The following is a 12,078-nucleotide window of genomic DNA, read 5'->3' as shown; positions in this document are numbered from 1 at the left end:
TAGGAGAAAACACAGGCAGTAAACCCATTGACATTTGTCTGATTTTTGTGTGTGTATGTGGCCTTAGGCAAGAAAAACAAAAGCAAAAATAAACAAATGGGACTACATCAAACTAAAAACTTTCTGCACAGTTAAAGAAGTTATCAACAAAATAAAAAAAAAAACACCTACTGAATGGGAAAAGATATTTGCAAACAATATATTCTGCAAGGGGTTAATAGCCAAATTATACAAAGAACAGTTTTCCCAGGTGGTGCTAGTGGTAAAGGATCCACCCGCCAATGCAGGAGATGTAAGAGATGTGGGTTCATTTCCTGCATCTGGAAGATCCCTGGAGAAGGGCATGGCAACCCACTCCAGTGCCCTGGCCTGAAGAATCCCATGGACAGAGGAGCCTGGCGGGCTACAGTCCATGGGGTTGCAAAGAGTTGGACACTACTGAAGCAGCTTAGCACAAAGCACACATACAAAGAACATTAAAAAAAAGAAAGCCAAATAACCTGATTTAACAAGGGCATAGAATATGAATAGACATTTCCCAAAGAAGACATACAGATGACCTGTGGGCACATGAAAAGATGCTCAGCATCATCAATCATCAGGGAAATGCAAATCAAAACCACAATGAGATATCTCACACTTGTCAGAATGGCTATTATCAAAAAGATAAACATCAAGTGTGGGGAGGATACGGCAAAAAGGGAACCCTCATGCACTGTTGATTGAAATGTAAATTGGTATAGCCACTGTGGAAGATAGTATGGAGATTCTTCAACAAATTAGAAGTAGAACTACCATTTCCACTCCTGGGTATTTATCTGTAGAAAAGGAGATCACTAATTAGAAAAGATATGTGCACCTTATGTTCATTGTAGCATTATTTTTAATAGCCAAGATATGGAGACAAGCTAAATGCCCATTGATAGGAATGGAAAAAGAAGATGAATGGATATATATATGTATATGTATATATGTGTATATATATATATATATATATATATATATATATATATATATATATGGATATATATGGCATCCAGTCCCATCACTTCATGGCATGGCATCCAGTCCCATCACTTCATGGCAAATAAAAGCTGGGGAAAGTGGAAATAGTGACAGACTATATCTTGGGCTCCAAAATCACTGTGGATGGTGGCTGCAGCCATGAAATTAAAAGATGTTTGCTCCTTGGAAGGAAAGCTATGACAAACCTAGACAGCATATTAAAAAGCAGAGACATAGCTTTGCTGATAAAAGTCCATATAGTCAAAGCTATGATTTTTCCAGTAGTCATGTACCCATGTGAAAGTTGGACCATAAAGAAGACTGAGGGCCAAAGAATTGATGCTTTCGAACTGTAGTGCTGGAGAAGACTCTTGAGAGTCCCTTGTACTGCAAGGAGATCAAACCAGTCAATCCTAAAGGAAATCAACCCTGAATACTCATTGGAAGGACTGATGCTGAAGCTGAAGCTGAAGCTCTAGTACTTCGGCTACCTGATGTGAAAAGCTGACTCACTGGAAAAGACCCTGATGCTGGGAAAGATTGAAGGCAAAAGGAGAAGGGGGTGGCAGAGGATGAGTTGGTTAGATAGCATCACTGATTCAATGTACATGAATTTGAGCAGACTCAGAGAGACAGTGAAGGACAGGGAAGCCTGGCGTGCTGCAGTCCATGGGGTTGCAAAGAGTTGGACACAACTTAGTGACTGAACAACAACAACAAATGTATATTCATATGTATGTATAATGAAATATTCCTCAGCCCTAATAAAGAATGAAATCTTGCCAAATGGATGCACCTAGATGGTATTATACTAAGTGAAGTCAGACAGAGAAAGTCAAATACTGTGTGATTTCACTTATATGTGGATTTTAAAAAACAAAACAAATGAATAAACTTAGTGAAAGAGAAATAATCTTAGATAAAGAGAATGAATAGGTAGTGTCCATAATGGAGTGGTTGGGGGAAGAAAGAAATAGTGAGGGAAGTGAAAGAGTACAAAATTCCAGTGGCAAAATAATTGAGTAACAAACATGACGTGTACAGTGTGGGGAATATAGTCAGTAACAAGGTAATATCTTTGTATGGTAGCATATCATAGCTAGACTTATTGGAGTTATTATTTTGAAATGTCTAAAAATACTGAATCAGTGTGTTGTGTAATAGGAATTAATGTGTTGTAGGTCAATTATACTTTAAAAACAAAGCAAACTCTTAGCAAAAAAGATCAAATTTATGCTTACCAGAGGTGTGGGGTAGGAGAGGGAATTGGATGAAGACTGTCAAAAAGTACAATTTTCATTTATAAGATAAGTAAATACTAGGAATGTCATATGCAACATGATAAATATAATGAACACTTCTATATGTTATATATGAAAGTTGTTAAAGGAGTAAATCCTAAAAGTTCTCCTCTCAAAGGAAAAAATGTTTTGTTTCTTTAATTTTATATCCATATGAGATGAAGGATGTTCACTAAACTTATTGTGATAATCATTTCATGATGTACGTACATCAAATCATTAAGTTGTATACTTTAAAATTTATACAGTGCTGTATGTCAATTACATCTTAAGAAACTGGAGGAAAAACACCCCCTCCCCAAAATACTACCCCTCCCAAATGAATATGTATTTACAGTACTTAATGTTTTTACAGAGGTAATGAAAGCCTTTTTTCTACTTATGTGAATGATAAGTATAAGATATTAAGTGAAAAAAAAAGCTCCCCAGCCTTGATATAGATTACCAAGAGCCATATTTTTATCTTTTTCCCTTATGACTTCTATGTATAGAAAGTATGTTTTAAATTTTAATCATCTATTATTTTATATCTTTCTTCAAATAAATGTTAATATTTACTTAAACAAATAAACTTCAGATTTTAATTTTTATACTCTTAAAGTGACCTGACATTTTATTTGATCTCTTTTTTTTCAGGCATAATAGATTTCTTATATTTATATATCACATTGTATTTTCAGAAGAATTTGAAAATGCAGAACATATTATAGGAATAATGTACATTTATCCTATGATAATGCACCTGTGGCCAACAGCAAGAAAATTAAATGTGTCAGGACTGATATTCGTAAACTACTATTTTGTATGTTTATATCTGTTAGAATCAGCATTGAAGGTACCATTTAAAATAGAAATGTATCCTATAAAAAGAATGATTTAGATAGCTTGAATCTATTTTTGTCATTTTATTGGAATAATTCCTACCAGAAGCCTTTTGCTGTAATAGTTGATAGGATTATGGGAATTTTAGTACTCTTTTTGAGTTTTCTGAGTGAAATCAGTATAATAGTCACAGTCTTGGATATCAGATAAGAGAAGTATCATAAAAGTGGAGAGAATCTCAAAGATCACATAAAAGAGAATTGAAAATGTAGACATTTGATGTTTTCCTCAAATACTCCTTGTAAGGATACAAAGAATAAATAAATGAATAAAAGAAAAATAGTTTGCAGGTTCTTATCATGATATAAGATGAAGACCACTTTTTAGGACAAATGCTTCAAAGATGATTTATCAGCATACTGTTTCATACTTTAATTATAATTAATAGTGTTTCAGTGAATTAATTCACTATTTTTCATTGCTTTTCTTTGGTGTTGCAGCTTCATAATAGATTATATATATTTTAAATCAAATTATACCCTTTGATGTCAGACATTTATAAAGGATTTTTTTGAATTTCAAATGAATGACTTAAAACCCAGCTTTCAGAATGTAATGCATTTGTAGTTGAGCATTTAACTGTTAATTTTTAAGAGTCCCTCTCCCCACCTTTGTATACTGCTATGAAATGATGTATGTTCTATATGTTTTCTAAACAGATAATAATTTTGAAAAAGAAATATTTTCACCAACACTGGAATACTTTGGAATTTTTTATTGTGATTATTGGAATTGTTGATGTATTTTGTATATACTTTGTGAGACTGAGACCAGACAACTTGATCCTTATTCAGTTTACAGTAATAATAGGTTATTTCAGAATAATTAGATTTTTTCCTCTTCTCAAGGTAAAATTTCACATTAATTTTTTTTTCTATACTATTTGTCAACTGAATTAAGAAAACTCATTGTTTTAGAAGAAATGAGGGAGGGAGCTATCTTTTCTTCTGGAACCCTCTCTCTACAGGTATCTGCTTGGTTCACCCTCTCACTCCTTCAAGTCATTGCCCAACTCTCACCTTCTCATGGAGAAGGCCTTCCCTGACCATGCTATGTAAAATGGCAACCTGCCCTCCATACTCCCAACTGTCCACCCCATCTCCTTGATCCCTCTTCATTTGCTTAATTTTTTCTGCATAGCACTTACCACCTTTTTACTATATGTTGTATGTACTTTCCATGAGGTAAGGGTCTTTGTTTTGGTTACTGATGTAACCTAGAATGATACCTAGTATATGAAAATGAAAGTGTTAGTCGCTCAGTTGTGTCCGATTCTTTGCGATCCCATGGACTGTAGCCCACCAGGCTCCTCTCTCCATGGGATTCTTCAGTCAAGAACACTAGAGTGGGTTGCCATCTCTTACTCCAGAAGATCTTCTTGACACAGGGATTGAACCTCTGTCTCTTCTGTCTCCTGCCCTGGCAGGCAGGACCTTTACCACTAGTGCCACCTGTGTAAGTACTTACTAAATCATGTATTGAATGAATAAATGAAAATGATAGCACCACTTGAAGCAAGATAATCTGGAAACAAGTTCTCCAAGTTTTAGTAAAATTTTCTCATAAAGCCCTAACTGTACAGGACATAAAACATTTATTCTAGAGTACATACTTAGCCTGCTGCCTCTGAAGTTCGGTTTTACTGTGGCCTTCAGTCTCCTTCAGTTCAGTTCAGTTCAGTCGCTCAGTCATGTTCGACTCTTTGCAACCCCATGAATCGCAGCACACCAGGCCTCCCTGTCCATCACCAGCTCCCGGAGTTTACTCAAACTCATGTCCATCGAGTCAGTGATGCCATCCAGCCATCTCATCCTCTGTCATCCCCTTCTCCTCCTGCCCCCAATCCCTCCCAGCATCAGGGTCTTTTCAAATGAGTCAACTCTTCACATGAGGTGGCCAAAGTATTGGAGTTTCAGCTTCAGCATCAGTCCTTCCAATGAACACCCAGGACTGATCTCCTTCAGGATGGACTGGTTGGATCTCCTTGCAGTCCAAGGGACTCTCAAGAGTCTTCTCCAACACCACAGTTCAAAAGCATCAATTTTTTGGCGCTCATCTTTCCTCACAGTCCAACTCTCACATCCATCCATGACCACTGGAAAATCCATAACCTTGACTAGATGGACCTTTGTTGGCAAAGTAATGTCTCTGCTTTTTAATATGGTGTCTAGGTTGGTCATAACTTTCCTTCCAAGGAGTAAGCATCTTTTAATTTCATGGCTGCAGTCACCATCTGCAGTAATTTTGGAGCCCCAAAAATAAAGTCAGCCACTGTCTCCACTGTTTCCCCATCTATTTGCCATGAAGTGATGGGACTGGATACCATGATCTTAGTTTTCTGAATGTTGAGCTTTAAGCCAACTTTTTCACTCTCCTCTTTCACTTTCATCAAGAGGCTTTTTATTTCCTCTTCCCTTTCTGCCATAAGGGTGGTGTCATCTGCATATCTGAGGTTATTGATATTTCTCCCGGCAATCTTGATTCCAGCTTGTGCTTCCTCCAGCCCACCATTTCTCATGATGTACTCTGCATATAAGTTAAATAAGCAGGGTGACAATATACAGCCTTAACGTACTCCTTTTCCTATTTGGAACCAGTCTGTTGTTCCATGTCTAGTTCTAACTGTTGCTTCCTGACCTGCATATAGGTTTCTCAAGAGGCAGGTCAGGTGGTCTGGTATTCCCATCCCTTTCAGAATTTTCCACAGTTTATTGTGATCCACAAAGGCTTTGGCGTAGTCAATAAAGCAGAAATAGATGTTTTTCTGGAACTCTGTTGCTTTTTCGATGATCCAGCAGATGCTGGCAATTTGATCTCTGGTTCCTCTGCCTTTTCTTAAACTAGCTTGACCTTCTGGAAGTTCACGCATGGTTCACGTATTGCCGAAGCCTGGCTTGGAGAATTTTGAGCATTACTTTACTGGCGTGTGAGATGAGTGCAACAATCTCCTTTACAATGACCATTTCTTCATTTCTTCTTTTCATGGCTCTCATTTTGATTCTGAAAGTAGATCTTCAGATTTTTCTGTCTCAGTTCTTAAGCATCCTTTCTCTTTTTCCAGTGGAGTTGCATGATATTAATATAAGCTTTTAACTTGGTAGCTTTCGATGAGTTCTCTTGCCACTCCACATTTTTGAGTTGCTTAATTCTTATTCGGGAGCTTCCGTGGTGGCTCAGTGGTAAAGAATCTGCCTGCCAAAGCAGGAGATGCAGGTTCCATCCCTGGGTCAGAAAGATCCCTTGGAGAAGAAAATGGCAACCTATTCCAGTATTCTTGCCTAGGAGATCCCATGGACAGAGGAGCCTGGCAGGCTATAGTTCATGGGGTCACCAAAGAGTCAGACATGACTTGGTGAATAAACAACAATTCTTATTACATCAAATAAATCTGTTAGTATGTATTGAAGATATATAGACTTAATATTAAAAAGTATTGCTCTAAACCCTGACGGTGAAAGGCAGACATTAGAATCTGCCACCTGGCCCCTATTTGCCAAGAAATTTAATAGTTGTCTTAGGCAGAATTGTCTGAATGCCCAGACCTGTGCTTGTTGACTTTTCTTTTTTTGTTCCTTCCTTTATTCTATATTAAGTGTATATATACTTAGGGCTTTCTTGGTGCCTCAGTCAATAAAGAATCTGCCTGCAATGCAGGACACCACCTGCAGTGCAGGAGACTCGGGTTCTATTCCTAGGGTTGGGAAGATCCCCTGGAGAAGGAAATGGCAACCCACTCCAGTATTCTTGTCTGGAAAATCCCATGGACAGGGGAGCCTGGCGGACTGCAGTCCATGAGGTCGCAAGAGTTGGACACAACTTAGTGACTAAAGCACACCATATATATACTTAATATAGAATAGAAATAAAGTATGTTACCACTCTTTAATATTCATAAGAGTAACTTTAATAGTTATATACATAACACCTACTTAAGGGGTAATTTTGATTATTTATTATTTTTTCCTTATGAGCTGAGTTTAGAGCAACGTGCCCACGTAGGGTATAATCTCATTATAATACAAACTATTCTAGGATATGTAGAGTGAGGCTAAGTCTTAATACAGAAGGTAGAGACTTTCATAAGTAATCAGTTTTTACACTGGGATCTTATGCAGATGAGTGTAAAATAAGTATCTGAGAAGGAATACTTTGCAAAAAGTCTCTCTGAGTGAAGTAAAGATTTAAAGATGTATTATTATAGAAGTCAATCCTGTTTACAGTGTGAACCATCTGCTATTTCTGTTCAGCGTGCTCTGACAAATCCTAGTGGAGTGTAGTTAAGTAAATATAATCATGAGTAGCTTTTTTTTTTTTAAACTGGGCACTGTGTTCCAGGATGTGTGCAGACCACTTTGCATACATATCTAGTTAAATTGTTACAATACTGTGAAGTAGGTGTCTCCACTTTATCAAGTTAGGTGTCCTAGTAGCCAGTCTCAGCCGAGTGAGGTTTTCAAAAATAGCAAATCTGTATTGGAAAGCCTGGAAGAATATTGAAGAACTTTACTTTAGATCAGCCAGTGCATCATGGAATAAAACTTTATAAAAAGAAACCCTCTTCAATATCTCCTCTTCTCCCCAAAGTTTCACAACCAAAATAACAGTTTAAGAAAATCTCTGCTTTCTCTGCTCTTGTGCTTCCTTCCCTGTGAGGTTCTTTTCCTGATCACGTCTTCACCTTGTGTTACTTGGCCCTTCACCATGCTCCCTGTACTCTGTTGTGCCTCTGTGATTGACTGCATTGCTTGTGAGGGACAGCTCCTTGGGAATCCTGGTACTTAGGTGTTATCATCCTCATTGAACAGATAAGGACGCTGAGTCCTTGGAGTCCCTAAGTAACCTGTTCAAGGTCACAGCACTGTGAGTAGCAGAGAGCTGGTATTTGAACCCAGGGAGGTTCTTATTTAAAATCCCACTCCCTTTAGTCACTGTACTCTCCTGCTTCAGCTTGTCATTTGAGAAATTTAGAGCTAAGGAGAATCTCAGATCACCCTAAATTCCTTGTCCTGCAAGTGAAGAAACTGAGGTGTAGAGAGATTTATTCTGTTGGTAACTACTGTCCAGGTTATTGGGGTGACCTCTCTTGTCTTCTGAAAACGGGGAGTATGGAGAATAAGGGAAGAGGCAGTGGTAAGCACTTCGCCTTAAAGCTACAGAACCAGTTATTCATTGAGCTTTCTTTTCTTTAGAGTGGGGCTCTCAAACTTGAGTGTACATAGAAACACCTGGAAGACTTGTTAAAGCATTGATTTGGGGGCCTGTCCCTAGCATTTCTGATTCAGTGGGTCTGGAGTGGGACCTGAGAATTTGTGTTTCAGCAGTGGATGTTTCAGAATTTGTGTTTCTAACAAGCTTGTTAGAGATGGCATGTTGAGAACATCTGCCTGAGAGGGTGCCTTTCCTCATCAAATTTTCGTTTTTTTTTCCTCTCCATTGTTCCAGATAATAATACCACTGCTGATAAATATTGTAGATGTGCAGATCAAAAAGCGCCTCAGCTTGACATATAGTATTACAAAAGGCTATGTCAAAAGTCTAGAGGATACCAAGTTTTTAATAAGACAGATTTCTAGCCGAAAGTCAATAGATCAGGTGAGAGACAAGCTCTGGTCATTTGGGAAAAACATCCCTTAGGTGTATTGATTTAATTTAAGACCATTTCTGCATGTATTTGCCTCAAAAGAGAAATTATGTCAAGTGAAGGTGATTCAGTTTTTTATTATGTGATATAAGGTGCTGCAGAGAACAGTTTCTGTTCTTTAAATTTCAGCTCTGATTATCAAACTTCAGGAAGACTCAAAGCTCAAGGGCATGCCTGGGCCATGGTGGGAATTTGACAAATAACAATTGTATGATTGAACAGAGATTGTTTAGCCCAGAGTGGACCTATTTCTTCAGTTATGTCAGGAGTTATCTGTAGGAAACAAGACCTACCTGACACCATATTTTTCATTATTCCACTTGTTTTTGCACTCCCAGTAGACTGGCTCCCCAGTTGGCTGCTCTGTTGGACACCCTCTAATGGGGTGCTATCTCTGAGGATTCTCTTTGGCACACAATGAAGTGCACACTAGTCTTTTCTGAGAAATATTAGGTGTGATACTTATGTACTTATATAAGCTACTACACAGCATTCATTGCACTGTGAGAATGAGGCTGGGAAAAGCAGCTGAATTTATGAAGAGAGAAGAATTAAATATCTCCCCCAAATGATAATTAAGTGAGAGTTTTCTACCATGCTTTTTCCCCCTCAAATTTTAAAGCCAGTAATGCACTTGGTATAATTAGAAATTAATACTTTTATTAATTTGTCATAGAAATTATATGAAATTCTGGAAACCAACAAACAAGATGCTGTCAAAGAACTAGGTAAGTAGTTGGGATGTCTAATTTCCTAAAATCACATCTTATAATCCCATAATTTAACCAAAGGAAAACAAGTTCATGCTTTCATTCAATCACAGACTCATTCATTTATTCATTCAATAAGCATTTATTGAACACATATAATGGGCCAGGTGTACATAAAATTCAGATCCTGGTGGGAGGTGTGAGCATATCAAGAGATAATTGCAGAAAGTTAGAGGAGTTCTGTTATTTGCTATGGGTGCATACAAGCAAGAATGAAAAGTGCAAAAAGTGTGTTAAGGTGGCAAGATCATATTCCTTAAGGTTGTAAGAAAAAGACACACAAAACATTACCTATGACAGAGAGTGCTGTTTTTGTTTCGCCCTACTTTGTTTGCAGGGGTACGCAAACAAAGTGAGTTTGTGAGGGATGAAGGTTTTTGAGCATCTACTGCCACTCTGCTTGAGTTGAAACATTTGGGGGAGCCCTAGGATTTTATACAAAACTTCTTGGATCTGCTTTCCTCACACTGGGGCTGTGGGCCAGGCTCTCAGTGTTTGCCAGAATATAGTTTCTGGTAGAGAGCCTGGCACTTGGTATGCCCTTAACAAATGGATGTTTTTGTAAAAGAAAGAAAACAAAGTCCCTTTGTTTTTATAACCACATTGTAAGATGCCATATGGATTTATGAGGATCACACTTACCTTAACAAAACTGAAAAAACATGGTCTAATGAATGAAATTGTAAATTTTGGAGACAATAGGTCAGAATATTTTGGCACCGTCTCAGAAAATCCAGGACCCATTGTTTCCATTCACATATTAGGCAGGTTTTTATTTCCATGCTTTTAAAGGTTAGGGGCCTAGGAGCTGCTGTCTTATGTTTTAGGTCAGTACGGAATATTACCAGTGTTCTTGATTCAGTCATGTGAAAGAATGCCTGTTTCTGTATTGTTACTGCAACCTACTATTGAATGCTAATTATGTCAGGAATTGTGTTAATGGCTTTATATGCATTATTTCATTTGATCTTTATAACTACTCCATGAAGCAAATATTATTATCATCTTCGTTTATAGATAATGAAACTGAGGCTTAGAAAGTTTAACTCCCCTGAGGTCCTATGGCTGGTAAGAGCTGAGCTAGATCTCACACCATGTGAGATCTCCTGTGCTCTCCACCATGCTGTTCTTCATTTCACTGCTCAGCTTATTTCAGTTCAGAAGTGACTGAGTCCCTTCCGGATGTCAGGCATTGTGCTCAAGATTAGTATTACAAGGATGAAACAGATGCATTTTAAGCCTTGACTCCTAGTTCATCTCATGACTTCTCATGCTCACTGAAGAAGAAAAAATATGTGATTTGATTTCAGAAAGACCCACCAGTGCAAGTCCAGGGACACTTTCAGTCATTTATTCATCCAACCAACAAGAATTATATAATACGAAGGATGAGACAAACAAGGAAAAATGATAATACTACCATGTAATGAATTCTGTAATGAAGATATGTAGGAGATACCTTGGGAAAAAGAGTGAATTTCTGTTAGCTGGTGAAAGAAGCCTTTTTTCAATTTTCTCATCTATAAATTGGAGATGAAAATAACTGTAGTCCTACTGGCCTCACAAGTTCTATACAAAACAGGAATGAAAAGATATTGAGTAAATGCTTTGGAAATTATAAACTGTTATGCAAATATTCATTACTATTGTGGTTATTGAATTGTTTGCTTACTGATACTTTTATTTGCTTCAGGACTCATAGAGCATGAGGGTCGTGATGTTGTCATTGCTTTGAAGACCAAGCAGGCAATCCGGAATGTGATTGCTAAAGCTCTGAAAAGCCTCACCTTCCTTTCGTCTAGAGGCATTATTGATAAATATGAGAGCCTCGAGATGAATAAGGTAAGTAAGCAATTTCCCATGATACTTGATTCCGTAAACCCAACACTCACGTCTGAAATGCTCCTCTAGCAGAGTGAGGGAGGGAGATTGGGAAAAGGGTGAGTCAGGACAGTTGTTAACTCTGTAATTGTTTAAGTCTTTGTTAATGCCAGTGGCAACTAGTGCCATTGCTACCTGGTTCCCTCTATGTCAAAACCACTTGGTTGTCCAGAACCAACCTGAGCTAGGTTTCACAAAGAAATGGAACATTTATCATGAGCACCCAGAGTATCTTACAGACTTCATGGTAACCAGACCACATGGCCAGGCCTCAGAAAGGGACTCGAGCAGTGACCTAGAAAGCTTTCAGCTTCTCCATTTCCTATCAGGGTTGCCCTCTGTGGCATCTTCTTTTGGCTCTCTCTTACAAACTCATTAGATTTTTCTGCTTCTCTGTCTACTGGTAGAATATCTACAGTCCAGTCCCAGCAGCTGTAGCAAGGAAAGTGGTAATTACATAATGTTAACATAGGTGGGAAGGATTGGGGGCATGAAATTAAAAGATGCCTACTCCTTGGAAGGAAAGTTATGACCAACCTAGATAGCATATTAAAAAGCGAAGACATTACTTTGCCAACAAAGCTCTGTCTAGTCAAGG

At 37.9% G+C, this 12,078-nt stretch overlaps 1 protein-coding gene across 1 annotated transcript in view; it reads left to right on the top strand.

Moving 5' to 3' along the window:
* Positions 1 to 12,078, top strand: part of SLC9C2 (solute carrier family 9 member C2 (putative)) — an 83,861-nt gene that overhangs the window by 53,011 nt on the left and 18,772 nt on the right. The window contains exons 15-19 of the mRNA XM_061159808.1: positions 2,943 to 3,141; positions 3,848 to 4,036; positions 8,631 to 8,780; positions 9,506 to 9,557; positions 11,293 to 11,441. Coding sequence (XP_061015791.1) covers positions 2,943 to 3,141; positions 3,848 to 4,036; positions 8,631 to 8,780; positions 9,506 to 9,557; positions 11,293 to 11,441 — 739 coding nt within the window. The remainder of the gene's footprint in view (positions 1 to 2,942; positions 3,142 to 3,847; positions 4,037 to 8,630; positions 8,781 to 9,505; positions 9,558 to 11,292; positions 11,442 to 12,078) is intronic.

Source organism: Dama dama, chromosome 14 (assembly GCF_033118175.1).
Source record: "Dama dama isolate Ldn47 chromosome 14, ASM3311817v1, whole genome shotgun sequence".
Classification (NCBI taxonomy): Eukaryota; Metazoa; Chordata; class Mammalia; order Artiodactyla; family Cervidae; genus Dama; species Dama dama.
The sequence above is the reverse complement of the archived record's forward strand: the minus strand, read 5'-3'. Positions and strand labels throughout refer to the sequence as shown.